Source organism: Monodon monoceros, unplaced genomic scaffold (assembly GCF_005190385.1).
Source record: "Monodon monoceros isolate NGI ecotype Baffin Bay Population unplaced genomic scaffold, NGI_Narwhal_1 Super_Scaffold_2, whole genome shotgun sequence".
Lineage (NCBI taxonomy): Eukaryota > Metazoa > Chordata > Mammalia > Artiodactyla > Monodontidae > Monodon > Monodon monoceros.
Genome location: NW_021703776.1, coordinates 1,449,230 through 1,475,917, shown reverse-complemented (window position 1 = coordinate 1,475,917; position 26,688 = coordinate 1,449,230). Strand labels below are relative to the sequence as shown.

Genomic DNA, 26,688 nt, shown 5'->3' with positions numbered 1-26,688 from the left:
ACACACACACACACACACACACACACACACACACACACACACACACAAAGAAAACAAAACCATGCTGCTCCCTTTCATCATTCTTTTGAGATGGCAGTAATATCGTTCAAACGCTAAGCAGGGAGCAGTGCAGGTGACCAGAGTGTAACTGAGCAGGACCCAATGGGTCTGTCTGTCCCCAGGACAGACCCCTCCCCATGTCCTCTGCCATGGGGCCTCTCTGAAGTACTCAGGTAACAGTATCTGATGCACATTTCCTGAGTTGTTTTGCAGATGCTAAAACCCTCACCAAATGGTAGATGTTAACTACTTGATGACCATGAGCCCATAGCCCCAGGCCTCCTGGAGCCTAAGGACTGATAATGTTAACCCCTGTGACCCTGCCCTGTTCCCGCACCATCAGCTAATCTGAGAATTGGGCAGGAGCTGATCACGTACCCTACTACCTGCCCCACTCCCTCACCTGGCTTTTAAAACGGTTTGCCGAAACGCTTCGGGGAGCTCGGGGCTTTTTACGGCATGAGCCACCAGTCTCCTTGCATGGCCCTGCAATAAACCTTTCTCTGCTCCAAACTCCGACGTTTCAGTGCGTGGCCTCACTGTGCGTCGGGCACACAAAATTGTGCTAACCAGAGGACAGCTGACCCAGCTCCAGGAACAAGGCTCACCATCGCCAATTAGGACGTGGCCACCTGGACACATCTGAGGTCGGAGCCTGGCTCCCATCAGCCTGCCTCAGCTGCCAATCACCCAGCAAGTGCTGGACCAGGGCGGGAGAACGGGGCACGGGCATCCTCGGCTCACACCTTTGGCCCCTGCACTTCCCCTTGAAGCTGAGCCTCTTCCAAAGCATCCTGATATTACAACAGGCCAGCCCAGCGGTTTCTCCAGTTAATGAGGTCCCTTTCCACGGGGGTTTAAGAGACTGTGGGGCTCACTCACAAGAAAGGGATCCATCTCTGAGCTCAGATGCACCCCTGAGAGCCGAGCACTCAGTTGTGTCAGCTGCTGCATCCTGTCACCCTAGAGCAAGATGAGCTTATCTCTTTGACTCCCTGGAGGGCACAGGAGGCCAGAGGGGACTCTGCTGCAGGAGGTGACCTGAGCTGAGGGGTTGACATCACAGCACAGTTTATCCCTCAGGCCACCAGCATCCCTTGTTCTTCACAGGCCCAGGGAAAGGCAGCAGCCTTGTCAGAATTCTTTCTTTTCCTACCCCACACTCCCTGACATTTCTGCCAAGTGTGACATGGCTGAACTACCAGCCGATTGAGGCAAAGGTGCTCAGGGGGGCCTTGTTCCATGTGGGAAGGGACTGCCAGCATCCTGGCCAGCTGGGGACTCCCTGCACTGCGGCCCCAGGGGAGAAAGGTGCCACAGTGACAGCCGTCCACTGGCCAAGGGCCCTGTGCCCCCAGAACATAACTGTCAACAATGAGAGAGCGTGACCGGGGACAGAGCTACGGCTCCTGACACCTTAACAGGAATGAATAAATATGAGTCCTGGCTTGCTTGAAACTAATTGCGTATTTTGTTTCAAGCCTTCTGAAACGAAAATATTGAGATACTTTTTCAAAAAATGCATGAAATTTAAAAGTAAAATGTAAGTAAGAAACTGTTTTGAAAGTTGGACCAGGGAGATAGATATAAACGAGTGTAGCATGTCAACCTCTGACAAAAGCAAAGACATGATACAGAAGCGCCAACCTGTCTGGTACGGTGTATGTTAGTATTTATTTCTGAGGTGCTTCGGGAGCAGGGGGCATACCACTTAGAAGTGGTCTGAATTTTCTTCCAGGAAGGGCAGAACAGTTGGCCATGGCCTACTGGAGCTTGGTGCCACCTGTGACCTGTAGCCCTGGATGACAGAAGGAGCCTTTGAAAATGTTCACCTATTTCAGAATTTGGCCTCAAGCTGCACCAGCTCCCCAGCGATCATTTTTTTCCAAGAACATTTAAAAGTTGTATTTAATGGCATCTCCTGTTTAAGGATAAATTTCACAGCTCAAAATTCAGTGCAGGACACACCAACCCCTGCAAGGCACGGGAACATCAGCCCCACCACCAGCTCAGCTGTCACCACCCTGGAGACCCTCGCTTTTGTAATAGGCAGTCGGGGTTCTCAGCCCCAGCACCCTTGATATTGGTTGTTGGGCTGTTCTGGACCCTGTAGGATTCCAGCAGCCTGTCTGGCCTCCGCCCACCAGACGTCAGTAACATCTGCCCACCCCAGTTATGACAACCACAAACGCTTCCACATGTGGCCAAAGCTCCCTCGTAGGGACAATGTGGACCCCAGTTGAGAACTACTGATCTGCAATTTAGTGAAGGATGGGTTTTGATCCCTTCTTTCTTTCCTTTTTTTTTTTTTTTTGCTGTACGCGGGCCTCTCACTGTTGTGGCCTCTCCTGTTGCGGAGCACAGGCTCCAGAGGCGCAGGCTCAGCGGCCATGGCTCACGGGCCCAGCCGCTCCGCGGCATGTGGGATCTTCCCGGACCAGGGCACGAACCCGTGTCCCCTGCATCGGCAGGCGGACTCTCAACCACTGCGCCACCAGGGAAGCCCGATCCCTTCTTTCTTAACTCTGTGCCTCTGCTTCTGGGATCCTGTTTTGCTTCCTGGATTTCAACCTTTAGATTGCATCTGGAACTTCTTTTTAGTAAAGGTTTTTTGGTTGTATGCACTCTATTTTTGTTGAAAAATATTTTTGTTCAGGCTCATTCCTGAAAGATAGTTTTGCCAGGTACATCAATTGAATTCATGCTAATTTTCTCTTTGTTCTTTAAAGATGTTCTTCTACAGCTCTGGGTTTTCTATTCCTTTTTTCTAGGCTGCGCCATGTGGTTTGCAGGATCTTAATTCCCTGACCAGGGATTGAACCCATGGCCCCTGCAGTGGGAGCACAGACTCTTAACCACTGGACCACCAGGGAAATCCTGGCGGAAATTTTCTATTCTTGACGGGATGTCAGTGGTCAGCCTAGTTACTGTTATTTTGCAGATAAAGTCTTTGCTCTGTGATCCCTCTTAAAATGTTTCCTTTCTCTCTGGTGTTCTGCAGTCTCACTAGGTGTGGTTTTATACATATACATATATGTATATATATACATAAATATTTTATATATACTTAATATATGTGTGTGTGATATATATACACACACGTACATATATCTTTTTTTAGATTCACTGGGATTCCTGAATCAGGAAATAGGGGTCTTTCAACTAGAAAGTCTCCGGCACTATCGCTTCATCTTCTCCACATTCTCTGCTACTTCTTTCAAAATTCTAACTGGATGTATGTTAGACCTTCTTTCTCTATCCTCCATGTACCAAAACATTTCCTTCCTATGTTCCACCCGTGCACCTGTGTTTCATTCTGGGCAACTTCTTCAAATCTACCCCCAGATTCACTAACTTATCTCACAACCTGCAACCATCATCCTGTCAAATCCTCCCCTAGAAGATTAGTTCCAATTACTGTAGCATTCCTTTATACAGGCTCTATGTGATTCCTTTCCAAAGCTGGCAAGTACTTGGTATATACGGATGTGGTTTACCCATCCACTCGATTCCCGCATTGATTTCTCTGTGCATAAAAAAATATTCTCGTTTGTATCCCAACATCTGGGTCTGATCTGACTGCATTTGTCTCGGCTGACTCTGGTTTCTGATGCTCTTTCCTCTTGTGTGGAATTGTTATTTTGACATCACATTCCTTGGAACCTTATATGTGGGGATTCTCTGCGGCTGGAGAGTGTTTGCCTTTGTCAGATACCTGTGGGCCCTGCCAGCCTGGGACCACTTTAAATAAAAATATTCCACATGGATTATCCAGAGCACTCAGGGAAGCATGACTAGGGGCTCCACATCCACAGCAGGGCATGTGCAACTGCTGAGAGGGAAGCCTCCAGCTCTGCCCAGTGCTGAGGCCATCCAGGGGGTGTGTCTACACTGACCTCTTGCAGGACAGGCTCTTCCGGGGAGTCTGCTTTTATGAGAGGTACCCTGATCTGACTCTCCCTACCTGGGGCCCTGGACTTGTGACGTGGCCCAGCCTGGCCTCGAGTACCAAGGGTCCAGGCCCCGGGCATCAGTGGACACCCTAGGACGACTGACTTTCCTCTCTGGTTTCATACATCCACCTCTATGGACTAATTTCTCTTATTTTTTGCCATTCCTGCTGTGCTTTTGAGAAGATGTGTTTTATTATATGAGATCCAGGATTTCATGAGTTTTCTAAACAGTGGGTTTTCAGCCTATGAGTCTTCCATATTCCCAGGTAAAATCATTTCTGCCATGAGGGGAAATGCACAGAGCCACACGGCATCTTAATTTTCCATTGCTATGCATTTCCACAGGCCTAGGGCTTCCCAGAGAGCTCGCAGGGCCACGGGCAGATGCCTCGAAAGGCACCCTCTGTCCTGGACGCACCCCAGTGCCCGACAGAAATAGAAGGAGAAGTGAGATCCAGCTGGCAGGATCTCAGCCTTGGAACAGATAAGCAGCAAGAAGGATTTCTGGCTACATAATCAGAACCCTGCCATGAAGGACGGCTACAGGGGATGCAGACTTGAGCGGAAAACCGTATCCTTTACTCAATCTCACAACTACGCTGTCTGAAACAGGCTCTGGTCTTTTCCCTAGAAAGCTGCCCCAGGATCCTTCTTCCTCTGTCATTTAAACACAAAGCATTAACAGCACTGAGATCTAGGTGAGGGGCCTCCACCTGCCTACCCTGCAGACCACGACCCCACCTGACCAACCTCTGGGCACATCACTCTCTATAGGGTCACTGCCCCTTGAGCGGAGGGACCTGACGGTTTGTCACTGTATATCCAGGATGTAGCCCAATGCCTGCAAATATTTATCCAAAAAAGTATTTTTTAATAAATAAATGCAAGCATGAGCTTTCTGTTGGGACTTATCAGATCTGAGAAGGAAATACTTCTGGGCACACACAGCACCCTAGAGTCACTCTCTGATGGTGAGGAAATTCACAGGCCATCTTGCTGGTGACCAAGTGCCATGCTGGGGCAGGACCGCCCCTGAGATGCACAACTCCCCAGGCCACAAGTGCAGCAGGCTTTTGTTCTGCTGTTTGTGCAGAGCTCTGCAGGTTCTCATATCTCTCATTTCCTTCTTATAATGTGAGAGACAGCATCCTCTCCACGTTTTCCCGCCAGCTAATAAGGAGGTTCTGAGTGTTGCCCACGGGCACAGGGATGAACCAGAACACAAGCTCACGTCTTCAGAGGGTAAGGACTCTGTGCAGTCCCAGCCACACACAAAATGCCCCTCCATCCCCACGGGATCAGGAAGGTAAAGAGGCAGAGCTGGAAGGAAGTGTCCAACAGACCAGGACTCAAATCCTGGCTCCCCCATCACGAGCTTGATGACTTCAGTCAAGTTACTTAACTGTTTTGAACCTTAGTTTTCTGTCCTTTAAAAAAAAAAAAAAATACCACCAGCTCATCAGTCTATTGTGTAAACCCTGCCCCCACCCAACATATAAAACATATAAGCAATGGATGAATGTTGGTTTCCTTCTTCCCAACATACAAGACTAAACATTTAGGTTAGCAGATATTGGTCCTGTCTAAAACTTCCATAAGACATTTGGTCCACAGCCAAAGGTCCTCGAAATTCGGTCCTATCCAGAGAGTCCATGCCAAATGGCTTTGGACAAGACCAAATATCAAGGACCTTTCCTCTTTTTTTGTTACGTATAGTTGACTTACAATGCTGTGGTAGTTTCTGGTGCACGGCAAAGTGTTTCAGTATTATATTATATTAGTATATATAATTTTTCAGATTCTTTTCCATTACAGTTTTTACAAGATATGAATACAGTTCCCTGTGCTATACAGTAGGTGGTTGTTGATTATCTATTTTATATATAGTGGTGTGTGTGTGTTAATCTCAAACTCTTAATTTATCTCTCCCCCTGCTTTCCCCTTTGGTAAGCATAAATTTGTTTTCTATGTCTGTGAGTCTATTTCTCGTTTGTAAAAAGTTCATTTGTATCTTTTTTTGTATTCCACATATAAGCAATATAATATGACATTTGTCTTTCTCCGCCTGTTTTACCTCACTTAGTATGATCATCTCTAGATCCATCCATGTTGCTACAAAGACCTTCTGCTATGGACCAAATATCTTATGTAAGTTTTGGACCGGACAAAATGGTCTTGCAAATATCAAGGACCTTTTGGCAGAGATGGAATATCTTATGGACCAGAGGTTTTATGGAAGTTTTGGATAGGACCAAATGTCCTGTAGGAACTTTTATAGCATTTGTCTCATACGCGCAAATAAAGTACTGCACGGAGCATGTAAAAGCGTGGTCATTCACGTTAGGTTTCCCCTACCTGAGTTAGGGACACATCTGAAAGGTCTAGGGAAACCATATGTACTCTCCTTTCTTTAAAAAAAAAAGTTAACATTTAAATGGCATTGAACAGAAGGGCAGAAACTAAGAAGTTCAGAATTTGCCAAATCTTCCTAGAAGCCAAAACAAATTCAGTCGTAGCAATAGCGCGCACATGAAACTGACTTACAGGAAAGAACATCGACTTTACACAACCTTAGTTCATGTTCCTCGGCGAAGGAAAATAATAATGGTGTTGTTTTGGTCTAAGTAACATCAGTCAAAAGAATATAAATACTATTAGACTGAAAAATATGGAGATTGTGTCTTTCTCTTTATTGGCACTTGCTCATAATTGCAGTAGAGATCTATTGAGATGGAGCTTTTGATTCCAAATTTCATGTAAGTTGTTTTTCATTAATAAACTCCGAGAAAGGAGATTTTGCAACAAGTCGGCTGCTGAGGCCCCAGGAGAGGCTTGTGACTCAGTGGTCCTGGGTCATCTCACCTGTGACTACCTCGTTCACTGATCTTCTGTCCAACAGTCCCCATGCTTTGCAAGACAGCCCAGCAAGCAACACGTATCAATAATTCATTTTCTCTTTTTCTTCTAAGACTTAATACAATTGCCAGTCAGACCTGATCGGCTACGGTAACCAACGTGGACACACAGAACTGATATCATCCCAACCAAAAGCAAAGTGAAATTTCAGTTCTCCTGCATCTCAGGGAGTCGCATGCATTCTGTTAGGTTCTACAAAACACGGAAACAAGCTTGCAGACCCTGTTTCTGTCTTCACAGTTCCCCAGAAATCAGGATTCCCAGGAGGGGAACAAGTTCTTTTGTTGCTCGAAATGGAATCGTGTTTTAACTAACGAATTTCAAATTTGACTTGCTGCTGGCATGTATGGTAGCTCTCAGGGGCAAATTTAAAAGTGAGGCCCTCATACGTATGATACAAGGACCCACTGACGTAAGTAAGTAGCACAGTAATTCCTGAAGTGGAGCTCAGAATGGAATAGACACTAAATCACCAAAATCTGGGTGGGCGGCTTAATTATGTTTATAAGGCATCCCGTGTATTACCCATCATTCTGTGCCTTCTCTACTAATTCTTTCTTCCAGTCATACTTGCTGATGCATCCTTGCCCCACTGCATTCCCTACACCTCCTTGGACCCAGGCCTACGAGGTCAACTCTGGTCACTGACCCTATGTTACAGGTTGCATTGTGTCCCCTCTCAAACTCAGATGTTGCAGTCCTAAACCCAATACCTCAGAACGTGACTGTATTTAGAGACAAGGTCTTTACAGAGGTAATTAAGGTTAAATGAGGTCATATGTGTTGGCCCTAATCCAATATGAGTGGTGTCCTTATAGGAAGAGGAGATCAGGACACAGACATGCACAGAGGGCCGACCATGTGAGGACACGGGGAGAAGGCGGTCCTCTACATGCTAAGGAGAGAGGCCTCAGGAGGAATCAGCCCTGCCCACCCCTTGATCTCAGACTTCCAGCCTCCAGGGCTGTGAAGCTATAAGTTTCTATTGTTTAAGCCACCAGGTCTGTGGTACTTTGTCATACAAATGGCTTGCCCCAGGAAGCAAGAGAGCACGTGAAATAGCATTCGTGTATAAAAATTATAAACGAATAGACCAGCTTCCTTACTCAAAGTTGGAGGCCTGCTGGTGTAAGAACAGGACACCTGGTATAATTTCAGAGGCAGTGGAGGACATTCTACTGGTAACTATGTTTTTATTTGAATATACAAATTAAACTGCAAACACCCCTGGAGGGATGAGGGTATTACTCTAATTGTTATTAGCAGCTTAACAGTATTTCACTGAAGGTCTTCTGCTGACATCTGCCTGAGATCAACCAGGCTGTAAGGAATGGGAATTTGAATGGGGTAAAGAGCCTTGGTGAGAAGGGGAAAGACAGGACTGAAGTACAGAGAAAACTGGGCAGAGAGTGAAACCCAGCAGGACCCTGTGGGGCCCTCCCAAATACAAAAGCCTTTCTGTGCTTTCTATTTCTTGTTTGTAGGAAAAAGGTTTCTGCCTCCAAGACCTTCCCTGAGTTCCAAAGGGCAGATTCAAATGGTCACTAATTAGGGGAGTGAGGAAATGCAGAAGGAAACAGGGGCAGGATGTGGGAGGGTCCCAGTTCCTCCTGAGGGATGGGCACAGATATCTGATACATATCCCTGAGCTCTTCTGCAGGAACTAAGGCCCCCATCCCGGTGGAGGATGGTGACTTCAGGCTGAGCACAGATCCCTGGAGCACCGCCCTGTGACTTCACCACCAACCAATCAGAGGAGGGTTACACACCCTGAATCCCGCCCCCCAGGTTTTGTCTATAAAACCTTCTTCCCTGAAACCCACTGGGTCTTTGGAGCATGAGTCAGCCATTCTCCTGGCGTGGCCCTGTGATAAATAAACCTTTCTCGGCTCCGAACTCTGACGTTTCGGTTTGTTTGGCCTCACTGTGCACCGGGCACAGGGACTGCAGACACATACCCAGGAGAGAGGAGCACGAGAGGGCAGGGAAGAGACATGCTCTGTCCGGAACACGTGCGCAATAGCATCACAGGCACAAGGATCCGGGGTTCCACCTTCTCAGGCACCCACCACGAGCTCCCAGCCTCCCTCAGTAACCGACTCTCTCTCGGAAACCAGAGAACAGAAAGCGCCTGTGTGCCTCCCAAGGAAAGAGGCCCAGAACCAGCCTGCCTTTCACCTCCCCTGACCTGGCCATGATCGGGAGCGCTCCAGACATGACCCTATGGCACCACAACCTCCACTGAATTACATTTTTTTCAGAGAAGCGCAAAGCGCTTCAGATGTAAAATGCGTTCCTTTCCTGTCTTCCATGTACTGTGTGCTGTGCAAACTGCAGGCCTTCATGGGTCTCCTGGAAGCCTGGAGGACCCAGAGCAGCTACAAGAGCAGCTGTGCCCCACAAATCCCTGGACTCACAGCTGACCATATACCCCTCTATGTTTATCCTTCCAACGCTCCCAGAAAGCACCGCACCCTCTTTTGTTCATGGAATGAAACTTGCACAAAGCCACACTAAGTTAGGGAAATGCCTTACGAGCGTTCCTGATACTAACAGAATGAACAAGCATGATATATACAATGCAATCGTTATGCAGTTGTACCTATCATAGGAGCAGGCATATAATGAAAATTTTATAGCAGCTGTGCACAGTGTCATCCTAGCATCTGGTAATGACTGGATGAAAGTTAAGAACAAAGGATCACTTGAAGATGAAAGATGCGCTTAATACTTTAAAAATAGCTTTATTGGTATTTTAATTCTTACTGAGATTATAATCTTTCCAATCTCCCTTTAGTTGCTATCATCTCCCATCTCAGAGTGGGAAACACATTCTACTTATGCACCAATTTTTGAAAACAGGAATACAATACAAGGCATTTACGTATATACACTACCAAATGTAAAACTGATAGCTTGTGGGAAGCAGCCGCATAGCACAGGGAGATCAGCTCTGTGCTTTGTGACCACCTAGAGGGGTGGGATAGGGAGGGTGGGAGGGAGGGAGACGCAAGAGGGAAGAGATATGGGGATATATGTATATGTATAGCTGATTCACTTTGTTATAAAGCAGAAACTAACACACCACGGTAAAGCAATTATACTCCAATAAAGATGTTAAAAAAACAAAACAAACAAACAAACAAAAAAACGATCTCCCACCCCCATACACACAGGCAGCTTCACGGCATCCAGCACTTAGCAATGAATAACAGAACAGAAGTTTGAATTCTTCCTTCTACCTGTGATGGCTGCTCTGGGATGCGTTTGGGCTTTTGAGATCAAAATGCTAGTAATTCCTCATCCTACCTCATGGACACCTATAAGAAACGACTATGGAACTACACACAGTGCAAACAATAAATGGTATTAATTAAAAACTAATCCCTCGTCTTTGATCTTGTAACACTTAGATTTTCCTATGAATCTAAAACTCCAGAGAATCGTTTGGCTACAGCCCCATCCCAGGCCAACAGGGAAGGCCCCTCCTCTGGGCTCCACCAGCTCCCATGGCCAGTATTACTTATGCACTTCCGGGCTGCACCCCAGAACATCTGGGGAGGCATCTGCCCGGCTCCCCAGTCCTCCAGGAGCATTCTGAGGGCAGGGTTCCAGACTTACTTCTGTAGTATGGCCAGGGCCTGGTTCCTAGCAGGTTCTCATCAAGGTTGTCTGTCTCTCCAAAGGGCTGAAGCCAAGAACTGTCTTAAACAGGTTTGCCTGGAGATAAACCCTGGGTGTCAGGTTGTTAGAACTCCAAGGAGCCTTAAGGAATTTCGGGCCCTTACCTTAGAGATGAGGAAAAAGAAAGCCAGAGGGGAGATGTGCTTTGTTCCCATCATGCAGCCCATTAGTGGCAAAACCAGAATGCAAACTCATCTTTTCTAACCAAATCCCAGCATCTCCACACTTTGTACATTACCTATAGATCTGTCCTTCTCGGCTTTATATTAATATTTCTACAACACTCAGGAATTCATTCCTAAAACTCACTACACGCTGTCACATCCTGGGCACATTCTCAACTTGCAGATCTCAGAGGCTATGGTCTGGGCACCCTGAAGGATTCCTTCGCACCTGCCTCCTTGTTCAGCTTTGGGGGCTGGAGGTGCCAGGATGCCCTCTGCTGCCCGGGAAACCTCTGGCATGCCAAGTCAACTGGCCAAGTCCAGTTGGACTGAGCTGACCATGGGGGACTGGAATGACTGAGCAGCCGTGCAGTTGTCTCCCAGGCTCGGTACTGAAGAAGCAGGGCTTTCGGGGGGAGTTCACCCCCCCGGCCAGCACAAGCACTGGATGGCATCTCCATCCACGCCAGTGCCCCTGTGGGGCTGGGCTTTTGGTTCAAATAAGAGTGTAGGGGGTAAAAGCGTGCTTGACACATGAATCTGCTTCTTAACAGCTGTGTTGCCTTCGACACCTTTTAGAAATATTCTGTGTCTCAGTTTCCTCTTCTTTATCAGCTGGAGATAGTAGATAATAATCTACTTTATTGCATGGTTTGAGGTTTAACTAAGTTAATACAGGTGAGAAATGCAGCCTGGAGCCTAACATACACTAGGCATTCAGGAAATAGCGCTACTAATATTATTACCAGTACTCACCTAAAATAAAACCATTTTTAACTGTAACCTGGACTTGTTGTTTTTGCTGTCGACTTTGTTTTGGCATCCATTGAGCAAGCATTTTTTTCTTTTAATTTCTAGAACATCTGCCTGATACCCAGCACATAATCTAGGGAAACGGCTTATTTATATGTACAGTCTCCCTTAATGAGCTATTAGCTCAAGAACACATCCCAAACAGCAGGGTAAATTACCCTGTGTTTGAAAACAGGGCGAGCATTTCGGCAGCAACACTTTTAACTCAGGAGCAGCCAATTAAGGTTAAAAGTACAGCCAGTGATTTTGCTCGGTCTGTTCGCCTTAGGGCCACGGGCTTCACTCTAAGGAAACCCTTTTATCGTGAAGACCGAGCGAATGCACGTGGACTGGGCACACGGCTTTCAAAAATTACCTCAGCACTGAAAAAGAGGGGTCGTGCTGAGGGGACGCGGGCACAGCGCCGCCCACCTCTGAGAACCACAGAGCGCCTCTTCTCCAAAGTGGGGACTCAGAGCCGGTTCACCCTCTCCTGGGACGGGCAAAGTCGCCCGGGCGCTCGCCTCTTACCACGAATTCCTCCAGGGTCTGGTAGGTCTTGCCCCGGAACTCGCAGTAATTCTTCCTCTCCTTGCACTGCGGACAGCACTGGCTCGTGTCGACATGGATGCAGCGTGGGTGCAGCCGCGGGCACTCGGGCTGCGCGCACAGCGGCCCCTCCTCGGTGCACAGGCATGGGCAGGCCGAGGGGCCCGGCGCGAACTTCTCCCCGATCGCGTACACGAAGCCGCTCTCGTCCACGCAGCCCTTCCCCCGGTAGTCCGGGTACGCGTACTCCTCCGGCAGCTCGGGCGTGGGCTCTGGGTCTGGGCCCGCCGCGTCCTGGGCGGCGGCGGCCGGGGGCTCTTCGTGTGGGGTGTCCCCGCGGGGCCGCCCCTGCAGGTCCCCGGCCCCGGCGCCCCCGCCCTGGGCGGCCCAGGACTGTTTCTGCCTGCTCCACGCCTCCCGGCCGGCCAGCCCGCGGCCGCCCTTGCCCTTCCAGTCCCGGCCGCCGCCGCCCTCGTCCCTCGCCGGGCGCCCGAGCTCGCTCACCCGGCCCGGGCCGTCCCGAGACGCGTGCTCGCGCTTCTCCTGGCCCGGCCGCTCGGGCGCCTGGGCCAGCTTCTCCAGCGGGATGCTCGGGCTGCACAGAGCCACCATCAGGCAGCAGGTGAGCAGGAGGGAACTGGACAGCGCGCCAACTGCCATCGCAGTGGAGCTGGGCAACCCCTACCGCGTCCCGGCGGCCGGGCGGGCGGGGAGCGAGGTCGAGGGGCGAGTCGCATTCACAGCCCGGGGGCGCGCCGCCGCCAGTCTGGAGCCGCCGTCCCTGCGGAGAGAAAGCAGCACAGCTGAGCCCCGAGGCCCGCGCGCGCCCGGCCCGGCGGCTCCCGAAATGGACGCGCCGGACCCCGAGGGCAGGGGCGGCATGCCCGGCGCCGGGGCACGGCCCGGGGTCCTACACATCCCAGACTGTGGACACGGACACGGAAGCGAGTCCCAGAAAAACACCGGCCCGCAATGTTCCCCGTGTCTTCTTGATTAGCGGGTGGCGGAGCAGCGGGGATGCAGCTAGCGGGGCCCGCGCCCCCTGCAAGGCTCGGATGGAGCCACAGAACTCCGGAGCCCGGCGCCCTCTCCGGGTCCCGGCCACACTTCCCTAAAGGCGACTCAGTGGAGAATTCCGCACTGGAGCGGGCGCTGACGGCCCTGCAGGAAAATAAGAGGGAAACCCTTCCTCGCTTGCCCGAGGGTGTTTGGGGAAGAAGGGCGCGAGGGGGTAAGAAAGCTCCCAGGACCCGGTGACTCATCCTAACAACTTTGCAAACGCCACCAGTGCGGGGCGCAGACGCCCCTTCCCCGCCCTCCGCCCGAGGCCCGGTTGCCCAGAAAAAGGTCCGTGACTGTCCCCCAGCCCAACCCCCGTTCCCGGTTGCGGGTCGGGGCTTTGGGAGGCTGTGGCTTCTCCAACAGCACCCCAGCAGCCGCTCAGCGACTCGGGGCGCAGACCAGAGACCCCTGCGTGGGCCGCAACGCGCAGTCGCCTAATTTCTTTGACTCGGGAGGGGTCGTGGCGGTGGAGCAGGGGGACCCGGCAGCACTAGGGTGTGCGGTGGAGGAGGCCGGGGATGGCGGGCGGGGCGAGCCCCCTTCACTCTGCCTGTCTCCGAAAGCCTCTCTGGTTCCCAAACTTTATGCCGATGGAACCCTAGACGCCGCAGCATGCTGGCCACCCAGCCTCTCTCCACCAAGCCCTCCAACTCCCCTCGCCCCCCCGTTCAGAGCGCCTCCGGGTGGCTTCCTCCCCCTCATCCCCACCCCCCTCAAGCAGGCTCGGGTCGTCCGTGCTCTCTGCCCACCCCCATCCCCGGCCCGGCGGACTTCAGCCCGGGCGATCACCCATATGTACAAACTTGGGCTTGGGTTAGGGGGGCTGCTCCCGAGCAGCAGGGAGGCGGAAGGGCGCCCCGGGCGCGGACACCCAACATGGACCCTCACCCCCCGGGGGCGGGCGCCCAGCCTACGTACATGAGCACAGGGCGCCGGCCGGACGCGGGGCTCGCGGCGGGCGCTGGGGCAGCAGCGGCGGGCGCGGCCCCGGGGCGCCGGCGCCCATCCTCCGGCCGGCGGGAGCCCGGCGCGGGGCGCACCGCGGAGAGCGCAGCCCCACCTGCGCGCTTCGCCCGGCGCGTGCACCCGGCTAGGGCGTCTCCGCTGGCAGGCTCATCGCACCGCCGGCGGCCGGGAGCCGTGGCCCCAACTCGCGTCAGTGCCCGGGCCGCCCTCCGCCGCTCATCCTCAGGTCTGGTCCCCGCGTCTCCGCGACAAATCGTGCCCCGGGGCCGCCCCGGCTCGGCCTCGCTCCTCTCCTCCGGCAGGCGCGGGGAGCTCCCCGTACCAGGCAGCCGGAGGCTGGGGTATCCGCGGCGCGTCGGAGGCAGAAGGGACGCCCGGAGCGCGGCGGGCGAGTGGCGCCGAGGCCGGAGTGGGAGCCCGCGCGCCCGCCTCCCGCCTCCCGCCCCGCGCGCTCCCCGCCCCTCCTCTGCGGCCCGGGTTCGGGAGGCGTCGCCGCGGCGGCCGGCGCTGCCCAGGGGTTGGAGGGCCTCCCGCCCACCCGCCCCCTTCCAGGCCCGAGACCCACCTGTCAGCTTGCAACGCAGCCGCTTCCCCACCTCCGCCGCCGGCTGCCATCCTCCGGCCTTGTCACTCACTCTCCACTGGACCTTTCATCTGGGCTTTTTCGTTTCCTTTATTCCTCCCTTTAATTTCTTCCTTCCTAATTGGCCCCCTCTGGCTTTCCTCCCCGTGGACGGCTTGGTCTTGCGACTGTTGAAAAACCAGAACCAAAGTGTGTTCAATTTGGAATTCGAAGGCCGTGTTAGCTTAGCAGCCTGTGGGAGGGTTTTTTTTCCTCTTTGCATTCCGAAACCCGGAGGTATAGGCGCGTAAGACTCAGAAACTCGTAAAAACCCGTTCAGCGTGCTTTCCGGCTCTCGGCCCATCTCTCCCCGGTCGATGCCTATGTCCCCCCTTTCCTGCCCACACTCTCCTGTCACCGAAGAGAAACATTTCGGGTTAACTTCGCTGGGATGCTAAGCTGTCAAGCAGAGGCCTGTGTGGTTCAGACTTGGTCTTACGCTTTGATCTTGCGCAATGGACATGCTACTTTTCTTGGATAAAGGAGGAAAGGAAACTTCACATTAACCCCTAAAATGGGATTTTTATTATAGAGATGTGCATTCCCAAGGCAATGGTTCCTACCCTGTCATCTTAGAATCACTGAAAATGCTCAGATGTATAAACACACAACCTTTCCCCTACAAGGTCAGGCCCTGGGCTGGGGTGGGAGCTTTGAGACCAATTCCTCTTCTCTCCCACCTCTTGATAGTGGACAGACCAGATTTAAATGAACTGCAGAAAGGCCCTCTCCCAGCCACAGGAAGACTGGGCGAGAAGAAGCTTCTCCTTATCTACCAAAACAAAAACAAAAAACCAAAAAAATGAAAAAAAGGTTTGGGTGGAGGGTTTCAATGTCCAGAAAGATTTAAGCACTTCTGCCTTTGCAGTCCCTACCCCCCTTTTCTTGCTGTCACCTCGAGGCAAGAGACGGTTGCACTTGCCTGTGGGACAGAGCAACCTGGCCCCCCCAGTCATTACATATCATGTTTGTTTTTGTTTTGACAAGAAGGACTCTCAGAAGGTTACACTGACATAGCCCCAAGTAGATGTGACAAATCAGAATAAAACACTAATAGTATGTACAGAAGATTCTACTTCTGGCTGACAAGTCGGTTGGGGGTCCGATGGAGGGAATCATGAAGTCTCTTCCGATCCCACCTCAATCACGGGGCCCTTGAATCAGAAAACCTTTGTGCCAGCGCGCGTGGGCGCAGTGGAGAGCCCTGAGGATGAGACCGTAGGGCCCCCGGGAAGGGGCCTGACGGAATGAGGGGCTGATCATGTTGCCCAGTGTCCCAACCTCTTCATTTGGGCAGCGACTCTAAGAGGCAGTGTGGTAGGTCAGACGAGATGAGGGGAGAAGTAATTTTAGAAGGATTTCTGTCCTTAGTGGCAAACAACGCTCAAGCCGCCTTGATTAGTTGAGAGATTCAAGGAAGTATCAGGGACTTTGCAGGTATCGAGGGAATCTGATCCACTCCCCCACCCCCCAATCCCTCGCTCCCTCTCTCTCTCTCTTTCTTCTTTCCTTCCTTCTTTCTTTCCTTCCTTCCTTTCTTCCTTTCTTTTATCTACATTCTTCTCAGGCTGCAGAGTAAGAGGTGGCATCAGAAAGATCTCTGGTCATGGAGTAAGATATGGGTCTCACTGGGCTCCACTAGGGGCCAGTTTTGTGATCTCGGACAAGTCAACTGCTGTCTCAGGGTCCCTATTTTCTCATCTTTAAAAGGAAGAAGAAAAAAACCTCTGAGTGGGTAGGAGCCCCAAAGTGCTCTGGGACTATGGCATGTTTCTGCCCCTGGCCCTGTTTTAATCTGCTTTATTAGTCTTAAACGAACCAGCAGAAGCCCTGAGTCTGCAAGTCTGTGCTCAGCCCCAGGCCCAGCAGGCAGGGCAGGTGGGTTCCAGGCCAAGTTCAGAGTTGCCTCCTCATCACCTTTTCGGTGCCCTGAGGCATAACTCATTTACCCTCCTCTTCACCAAGGCTTGTTTCTGTCTCTGTTTCAGGTCTTGTAGCCTCGGACCGTGTCTTAGCTCCATGGAGTCTGCACCCACCTCTGAAACAGTGGCTTATTAAACGAGGGGCTGGAGCTGTGCTTGATTCATCTTCCTGTGCTTACAGCCCAGGAGGCAAATGAGGAGGGAGGGAGAGAAGAAAAAGGGAAGGAAGGGAGGATGGGATGGGGGGGAGGGAAAACCTGGAGAACAGTGCTTATGCCTCACACAGTCCTGGGCCCATTCATAGCATCTCACTTATTTCACACAGCACACCTGGTCTTGGGGACACCATTGTTGTTTGCCATTTTGCCAGTGGGGAACCACACCTCAAGGAAGCTGTGAGTTGGCTGAGGTCCCAGCTCACAGGGCAGGAGCCAGGTGACCCTGGAACCTCACTCTAACTCCAGGGCTTCTGGTCCAGTGCCACAGCTCCCTGCCTCGGTGGCGCTCTGTCCCTGACTTACTGTACGTGACATGAGGTTCTCCCAGCTTCCCAATCCAGCTGATTCTACGTGACTTCACATTCCGGGCCCTGCTCTCCTGAGAGCACAGAGAGGCAGAGGGGATGGGAGTGACCAGAGCTGTCAGTTCCGGGGACGTCCTTGTGGTCACATGTTTAGACCAGACCAACCTACTCTGGGGCTCAGTCTTTGTCCGCCAAGGAATCGGGGACAGAGTGATACCTGCAATACTCAGGGAAGGTAACTCCTTGGAGGAAAAAGTCAGACCAGGTGCCCTGGGAAGGGAGGCACATCAGAGGATAAAGTGGGAGGAGATGTCAGGAAACTTGGGTCTGCCCCCTGCCCCCAGGGGGATGAGACAGGGTTGTCTGTGGGAATCGAAGGGGCAGAGGTGGTGTTTGTGGCTTGAGAGTAGAAAAGAGACTGTGGGATAAAATATGGGATGAGGTTAGGAGGATGAAAAAAAAAACAACAGCTGCGAAACGGAGGGCCTGGTGGAGGCTGGAAAGCAGATGCTAGGGGCCAAGTGCCCTGTGCGTTTTCTCCACGAGTGAAGAGCTGCTTGTTGCTGCAGGAAGAACTTCTCCAGGGCTGGCCGTGGACGGGGAGGGTGCTGCCAGCGCTGCCAGCCTTACAGGGAGGGGATGCAGAGTGGCTTCTGTGGGAAGGAGAGCCTTCTGGAAACTCCTGTTCCAGGTAAAGACGGGGCAGAAAGTGCCAAGCCTCCAGCCTCTCACGAAATCCTGCTGTTCCCTGATTGCCCGGGTCAAATGCCTAAGGGTTGCTTTTATTTAGTTCACACCTTTGCAAAGGCACATTTACCTTGAATTCTGGACTTGGGCCAGAGAAAAGGAAAAGCTGTAAAGTCTTCATCTTTCCGGGTTAGAGGGAATAAAAGCCACTCGCACCTGAAATCAGGGTCAGCAGGATTTTTGTGGTGGGGCAGAAGGCGGACCACTAACTCAACGTGATGAGTGAGAGAAGCCACCTGGGGCGCTCAGGTGGCCTTTTGTGATGTGCACAGAGCAAGCTGGCAACTAAAGCTCAGCTCTGGATCGGGCTACTGGTCAGCAGAGGCAACAGCTCCATCCCGATCAGCCTTTGATCCACGGCTGGGGTGGAGAGTTACTGCTCCCGTGCTGGCTCTCTGCACGGGCTGCCTGATTATACCGCACCTCGGGGACTCATCCCTCCTGCTGTTCTGCCCAAAGTCAGCAGCATCTGTTCAGATAATCGAAAGGATGACTCACAGATAAGTCTTCTAAAATCAGTGGCAAAAGCATGTTTCTTGAAAGGAGGTGGCCGGGGATCCATTTCGAATATACTATAACGGCCTGCACTGCATTAACTTCCCAGACCCCCAGACCACATACACGTGGACCAATACAGAAGTTTCCAAAACAGTCCTAATGGAACCCGGGCCCCTCAGCATGGATTGGCCTAAGGAGGATAGCACAAGACTGGGGGCTTCTGCTGGCACATGCCATGCCCTCGGAGGCAAGGTTCTGTGTGCATCGAGCGAGGCAGAAAAGCCTTGGGTGACACCATTTAGGTTGTTTTCCTCCTCCTTTTGGACAGCTCCAAAGGAGGCAGCCTGGCAGGTGCTGGGTGACATGCTGACCCCGGGCAGGGTTTTCCTCGGTTGATAAAGGGAGCCTGGGGTCCACTCTGGAGCACTTCTGAGAGGGGGTGTGTTTTCTAAGGACCGCATCTCTGGCTCCTGGTCTAACCAGGAGTCATGGACCAGACTGGGCAGTGGCACAACCAGAGACCTAGCTTTGTTTGTACTCTGCTCCCAGGTCCCCCAAAGTGGGCCGTGGCACCACCCAGCAGAAGGCCAAGTACGGGGCAGAGCATATTTCCAGGAGGACCCACAGCACACGTGGGTGGCACACATGTCTGCTGGAGAGTCAGGCAATGTATCTTCCTGGGATGGCTTCTCCCCCAGGCCCCAAACTGACTGGCCTCTTGACCCTTCCATGGTATGCCAAGGGCACTTTGAAGTTCTCTGGGGGATCTCAAGGCTCTCCAGATGTCACCAGCTCCTGGAGCAACGCCAGCACCAGAGGAAGGGGAATCTGGCCCGGGACACTGCTTGGGCTCAGGCCCTGGGCTTCCAACATTAAGCATGTGTCTCACAACGATCATAAGAAGTGCTTCCTTGCCGCAAACTACTTCTGCATCGACCCCAGACGTGGGCCCATCCAGACATCCAGAGCTTAGGGGGACGGTGTCTGCGTCATAAATCTGAGATACAGCTGGAAGGAAATGGTCAGTGGTTTGCACATAAACCAGGAGGAATCAAGGACAAAGGGAGAGTGTGGGAAGCGTGTGATGGACAGGATGTCAGTCAATGTCATTCATCACATATCTCAGGTTAACCATTCCTCCCGTTCCTGTTGCACACAGAGCCTTCCGGAGTCCATGTCTATGGTCCTCCCTGGGTGGGGGTGGTGATTTGGACCTGCAAAGCAGAACAAGGCTGACACCATCAAACTGCCCACACAGCCAACAGCCTTTTATTTTCAAATCCACACTACTGAGCGTCTGTAAGACAGTGTTGCATATACTTGCTTAATGAGCCCTCTCACCTTCCGTGCCCCAACCCCTTTACCATAAGTCACTCCTGTATCCCTAGCTCCTGTGGCCTGTGCAGTATGTAGCTGGGCCGTGACAAATGTTTATCAGATGAATTAGGGAAGAATGCAGACAGCGTGATCTTTGAGGATCTCACCTTGCTTGCATCTCCAGCTACTCCCCGACCTCCACACTGTGCTTGGTCACGCACTGAAGCCCTGCAGGTGCACTCGGGGGTCTCTTGACTTCCTTCTGCCCTCCGCCAGGCTCTCTTCACTCTTACCCTTCTTCTCCTCACTCAAAAATATGCAAGTTAGGTTTTAACTCTAGCTCTCGAGAGAAACTCCTTTCTTCCAGCACCAGGCAGAAGGAAGCGTGAAGCTTCTCTGTAGTCTTGAGCCAAGAAGAAGTCTTGTCCACTGTGCTGTCCGTACCCTCTTCATCCTGTTATCCCTCACTTTCTTGCAAGATTCAAGAAAAAATCCTTTGAGGAATTGAGTGAGGGTTGAGGGATTCAAAACCTGGTCACCACCACTGGTCAGTGAAGAGTTACTTGGGTCTCCACTGGTAAGGTTTCTCCATCATATACTTGTGGAGTTGCTCCTCTGTACACGATCATCAGTCTTCATTTTATTCTTTACATCAAGTTATTCAATTTGGTCCATTATTCTCGTGATCCTCGTTCTATCTTCCCATAAATTAACTCAACAGCCGAAGTTTATTTTGTCCGGAGATGTGATGAGCACAGCTTCGTGTTTCTGTGGCCAAGGGTGGGTCTTCTCAGGGTACCACAGCTGTTTTGCTTCCAGATGGAAACCAATTCACTAATTAGTAATCTTGGAATAAATTTTTTCAGACAATTCCAAACCCACCTTCTACGCTGCGTTCAAATCATATTTCTTCCTTGTGCCCCAAATATATTGTTACTATTTCATTCATTAGAGGTTTATTTATTTATGCTCACACTGATTTTACCAGATGTTTGCCATCCAATATCCGTTCTCTTTCTTCTGATAACAAACATTGACCGTTTTCCTCTAGAGAACCAAGCCCATCTCCATCCTCAACCACCTGCTTCTCAGGCAGAGCTGTCAGATTGGGCAAGGGACCAGGTCTGGCCGGGGTCACAGCCCCTTGGCCATGGTTGCATCAGGGATTGTCGCGTGGTCCTGCTGAGGCTGTGGGAGTCAGGTCTATCACTTTTGCTTGAATCATCTGAGAATTGAAGTTTTTTTCTCTTTCTCATTGACTTGAGTCTCGTAAAAATTAAGGCTGGACCTACCAGGGGCATCACTGGTTGTAGACTCTACCTGAAATGGAGACAGCCCCGAAGAAAGTCGAAGCAAAAAAAGATGACAAATTTAGTCCTGAAAATATTATGTGAGATCCTCACAGCCTCAAAGGAGACTGGTGTCTTCAGTGGTCAAAGCCAGGGCATATCTTTTTTGCCCAAGTCTATTTGAATTGGAGTTTTCTATCCCTTGCAAACTCAAAAGCCCTGGCAAATATAATGGTTAATTGATGGAATTCAACGATATCATAATTCAAATAGTGGTGCCCAATATATCTGCAGACACCAAAATCCCACCATAATGGTTAGACTGTCAATGGTTTTAGTCCTTTTGTCAGCATTTGCAAAAGTGCCCTCTCACTTAGAAACGAAGCCACTGCTTTTTCGACACAAGAATTCCTTTCATGCCATCCCAGCAAATCCGCCTCTGTGTGCTCAGAGGCAGAGCTGTTTCTGAATTGTACAAAGAGTCACCATTGCCAGGGCTGCTACATTTTTTTTCCTGGCAGCCCCAGCATTCAATCAAGTTTTCTGGGTCTCTTCCAATTATAACACCATTTAGAAATACTCAGCAACTCCCAGCCTTGAATAATGTATTGATCCCTTTAAAAGGAGAAATATTCTCACAGACCCCCGATGTTTACTTCAATTCTTTTTATTGTAATTTTACTTAAACGTATGTGAATATTAAACACTACAAACTCTTAGGCCTTTAGTTTTTAAGCACCTATAAGAGTAAATTTACAGATCAGTTAAAAAATAAACTACGAAACCAATAGAACTGCAATGAACCATATTAGTTTGAGGAGACAGACGAGGACCACCCCTGAAGATCTGTGGGCAGTGTCTGCGGCTGTGTCCTCATTTACGTAGGTTCTGAGCTCAGCATGGTGAGTGGGTTCATGCCTGGTGGGGTCTGGATCCTCCAGCATTTTCCTGTATTCAAATTACTTCAATGAGCGTGGCTTCCTCTAAGGTCATTGGCCTCTACTTATCACAACTACAGCATTTATTTATGAAGTCCCACTGCCTATTCTTTCTTTTCAATAACCATTTTTTTTGATTGAAATATAGTTAATTTACAATGTTGTGTTAGCTTCAGGTGTACAGCAAAGTGATTCAGTTTCATATATATATATGTATATATACAGAATATTGAGTATAGTTCCCTGTGCTATTCAGTAGGTCCTTGTGCTTATCTATTTTATATGTAGTAGAATGTGTGCGTTAATCCCAATCTCCTAATTTATCCCTTCCTCCCCACTTTCCCCTCTGGTAACCATAAGTTTTTTTTTTCCTATGTCTGTGAGTCTATTTCTGTTTTGATAATAAGTTCATTCACGCTATTTCTTATTGAGTCTGTGAGTATTAAAATTGTACCAAGTGTGGTGTCAGCGTACTCATGATCGTAACTGGGTTGTGGGAATTGAATCATGTCACCGTCTTCCGTGAGGCAGTCACCTGGGGGTCTAGATCAGGATTATTACATTTCTCACCAACTTTATTGAGGAAGAACTTACAGACAGTAACTTGCATAGACTTTTTATACTGTGCTACATTTTGACCAATGTGTATACCTGAGTCACCACACACCAATCAAGATGCACATGGTTACACCTCAGAAAGTGCCCTACTAACACCTTCAGTCAATCCCTTATCTGACTACCAACTCCACCCCTCACTCCCCAGTCCCCAAAAGCTTCTTTCATTTTGCTGGTTAAGGACTTCCTTTAGCTGGAATCATGCAGCACCTTAGAGCCTTCTGTGCTTGGCTTCTTTCAACGTGTCTGTGATTCCTGTATATGTTATGGGGACCGGGAGGTTGCGCATTCTCATTGCTGACTCATGTTCCTTTGTATGGCTCTGCCATAGCTTGTCTTTTCGCTTGCCTGCAAACGGACATTTAGGCTTTTGCTGGCTTTTAGAATAAAAGCTGACATGAGCATTTTTATACAAGTCTTTTTGTGGATACACGTTTCCATTTTTTTCCAAGTAGAATTGCTGTGTCTGTGATAAGTGTGTACATACCTTTATAAGTAACTACCAGGGGACTTCCCCTGCAGTCCAGTGGTTAAGACTCCGCACTTCCATTGCAGGCGGCGCAGCTTCGATCCCCGGTCGGGGAACTAAGATCCCGCATGCTGCACAGAGGGGCCCAAAAACAAAAGAATAAAAAAGAAAAAGAAATTACTAAATTACTTTCCCAAATAGTTGTAAATATTATACATTTCTACCAGCAGTATGAGTGTTCCCACTGTCCCACATACTCATCAACAAGTTTGATCAAATTTTTAAAATTTTAGCCTCTCTAGTGGGTGAGGTGGAATCTCAGTGTGGTTTTCATTTGCATTTGCAATGTTAACTATTAAGTAAGTTGGATACTTTTTCATGTGCTCTTTTGGGCTTTGGTGTACCTTACGTTTTAAAAACTGTCTGAAATTGCCCTTTTTTTTTAAAAAATATATTTATTTATTTTTGGCTGTGTCGTCGTTTCTGTGCGAGGGCTTTCTCTAGTTGCGGCGAGCGGGGGCCACTGTTCATCGCGGTGCGCGGGCCTTTCACTGTCTCGGCCTCTCTTGTTGCGGAGCACAGGCTCCAGATGCGCAGGCTCAGTAGTTGTGGCTCACGGGCCCAGTTGCTCCGCGGCATGTGGGATCTTCCCAGACCAGGGCTCGAACCCGTGTTCCCTGCATTGGCAGGCAGGTTCTCAACCACTGTGCCACCAGGGAAGCCCCTGAAATTGCCCTTTTTAAAATTGGTTGTCTATCTCTTATTGAATTTCTGGAGTTTATACATTTTCAATAGAATTCCTGTAAGTATTATGAATGTTTTCTCCCATTTTCATTGTTTTAAAAAAACTTTAAAAGGTTGCATTTTCAATTTTTTTTAACAATGAAATGAAGTTTTAAAAGTTCATAGTCTCATTTTTTGAACTGTCTCCTGAAGAGCAGTCATTTTTAATTTTCATAAATAGCCTATCAAAGTTGTGTTTTATTCATTAGTGCTCTTTTTTGTGTGTGTGTATGTGCTTTGTAAGATATCTTTGCCTACTCCGAGGCTGAGCACAGTTTCTTCCCTGTTTTCTTCTGGATACTTTATAGCTTTAGCTTTTATGTTCAGGTCAAGATAATTTTGTGGTTTATCCAAGGTTAGAGGTCAAGATTTACTTCTTTACTTTTCACATAGATATCTAGTTTTTCCAGCATCACTGTTAAGATAACTTTTCTTTCAGAATTGTCAGAATTCTATCAACCACCATGTGTATTTTTTGGATCTCTTGTGTTGCATGGATTTATACAAACATCATTATGGCAACAGCTATCCTGCCCTATTTAAATAGCTTTATAGTAAGCCTTGAAATCAATTAATGTAAGTCCTTCCAACCTTTTAAAACTTTTACTAGCTTTAGTAAGTCTTTTGGGTTTCCATGTGAGTAGCTGAACCAGTATGTCAATTTCTACAGAAATGCTTGCTGGGATGGCGTTGAGTCTATAGATTCATTTGGGGAAAACTGACAACTTAGTAACATTGAGTCTTCTAATCCATGAACATAGTATATCTCTGTATATGTTTAACTCTATTTTTTCTGTGGAATTTTTAATGTAAATATCCTATGCATACTTTCTTAAATTTACTAGAAAGAATATTTTCTGTTTTTAGGTGCTATTGTAAATGATACTTTAAAATTTTATTTTCCAATTGTTTATTGCTAGTATATAGTAATGTAATTGGTTTTTACATACTGATCTGGGTAAATTCACTTATTAATTCTAATAATTATTTTGTATATTCCTCAGAATTTTCTAAGCAAAAATTTATATGGGCTTCAAACAAAGACAGTTTTAATTATTTTTCAATCTTTATTATGTTTTATTGTTTTAATGCTCCACTGTATTCTTTAGGGACCACCAACAAAATGTGGGAAAAAAGATTCAGAGCCTTGTCTCCTATCCCACATGGAAAGCATTCAAATTACATGATTAAATATAGTGTTGGCTGTAGGTTTATTTATGTATTACCTTTATTAGATTGAAGAAATGTCTTCCTATTTTTTTCTTTGCCGATTGTTTTTATGACAAGTGTTGAATTTTGTCTATTTTCTACATCTGTTAACCTGATCATATGATCTTCTCTTAATGTGTGAATTATACTGCTTGATTTTTGAAGGTTGGACAAATATTGCATTTCTGGGAGAAACCCGACTAGATCACAATGCTGGATTCAATTTTCTAATATTTAATGATGACTTTTATGTTCATGTTCAACAGAAATATTGGCCTATATATATTTTTCTTGTAAGAGCTCTATCACATTTTCTTGTTAGTTAATGCTGGCTTCACAGAAGAAATTGGGAAGCATTTTCTCATCCTCTCTTTTCTGAAAGAGTTTAAGATTCATATTATTTCTTCATTAAATGTTTGCTAGAACTCACCAGTGAAGCCATCTGTACTTGGGGGCTTCCTTGTTTTTGGAGGTGGTCATCAAGAGGACCTGACTGCTGGTTGACCCTTGAGCTGAACCCGGGCAACTGGAGGCTCCTCACCCCTCCCCATACTTGGAGGGTGCGACCTACTTGCCTTCCCCAGGATAAAAGCTGCCTGAGGAGTAGAGAGAGTGTTGTTGAGACCACTTGGATGGTAATGTGACTGAACCCAGGTAAGGCCTCCTGGGTTTAAAATCTTAAACTTTAAGATTCTGGCAGGCATGTGCTGAGATCTACTCATCTTGAGGTGCCCAAGACAAACCTCAAGTAAGTTCCCTGCTTGTTAAACCTCCCACCTGCCCATCTGGAGACTCTGCCTTTTTCTTCATCCTTTCCCTGCCCCCTGAGTAGGGGGACCAGTTTCGGATCTCACCTGGGAAGCTCCTGAGGTTGCAAACCCAACACCTGTGAGTAGAATTTCAATTATAAATTCAATTTTTAAAATAAATATATCACAATTCAGATATTCTAGTCTGTGCCACTTTGGTAAGATATTTTCAAGAAATTTGGTCATTTTATTTAAGTTGTCAGATTTTGGCATAATGTTGTTCCTACTACATCTTTGTTACCCTAATAATGCCTGAAAATTCAATCTGTAGTTGTCTTTCCAATCTCATCCTTACAGCTTGTGTGTTCTTTCTATTTTTCTTGAAATTTCATTAATCTTTTTTTGAAAAAAAATGTTGGGCTCCATTGATGTGTTCTGTAGTTTATTTTCTGTTTCATTGGGTATTTCATGTTCCATTTTTTTCCTACTGTTTTTACATTGGAAGCTTAGATAATTGGTTGTATATTATTCTATTAAAATATAACCATTTAAAGCTACTAATTTTACTTTAAGGAACACTATATCTACATCCTATATATGTTTCTATGTTGTTGTTTCACCATTACTTCAAAATATTTTCTAATTTTTTTGGAGATTATTTTTCCTTTGATCTATTTCTTGTTTAAACTCTGCCATAAATTTGCCAAATATTTGGAAAATTTCTAGATATTTTATTATTACTGAAATTGAATTTTAATATAATTTAAATAGAAGAGAAAACATAATACTTAGGATTTCAGTCTTTTGAAATGTACTGGGACTTGTTTCATGACCCAGTATGTGATCTGTCTTGGTCAATAT

At 48.5% G+C, this 26,688-nt stretch overlaps 1 protein-coding gene across 1 annotated transcript in view; it reads right to left on the bottom strand.

Annotated features, from left to right (window-relative positions):
* Positions 1 to 14,546, bottom strand: part of VWC2 (von Willebrand factor C domain containing 2) — a 113,004-nt gene extending 98,458 nt beyond the window's left edge. Inside the window, exons 1-2 of the mRNA XM_029233963.1 lie at positions 14,099 to 14,546; positions 12,101 to 12,899 (exon numbers count right to left, since the gene is read on the bottom strand). Of these exons, the coding sequence (XP_029089796.1) occupies positions 12,101 to 12,778 (678 nt within the window). The 5' untranslated portion in view covers positions 12,779 to 12,899; positions 14,099 to 14,546. The remainder of the gene's footprint in view (positions 1 to 12,100; positions 12,900 to 14,098) is intronic.
* Between the last annotated feature and the right edge of the window lie 12,142 nt (positions 14,547 to 26,688).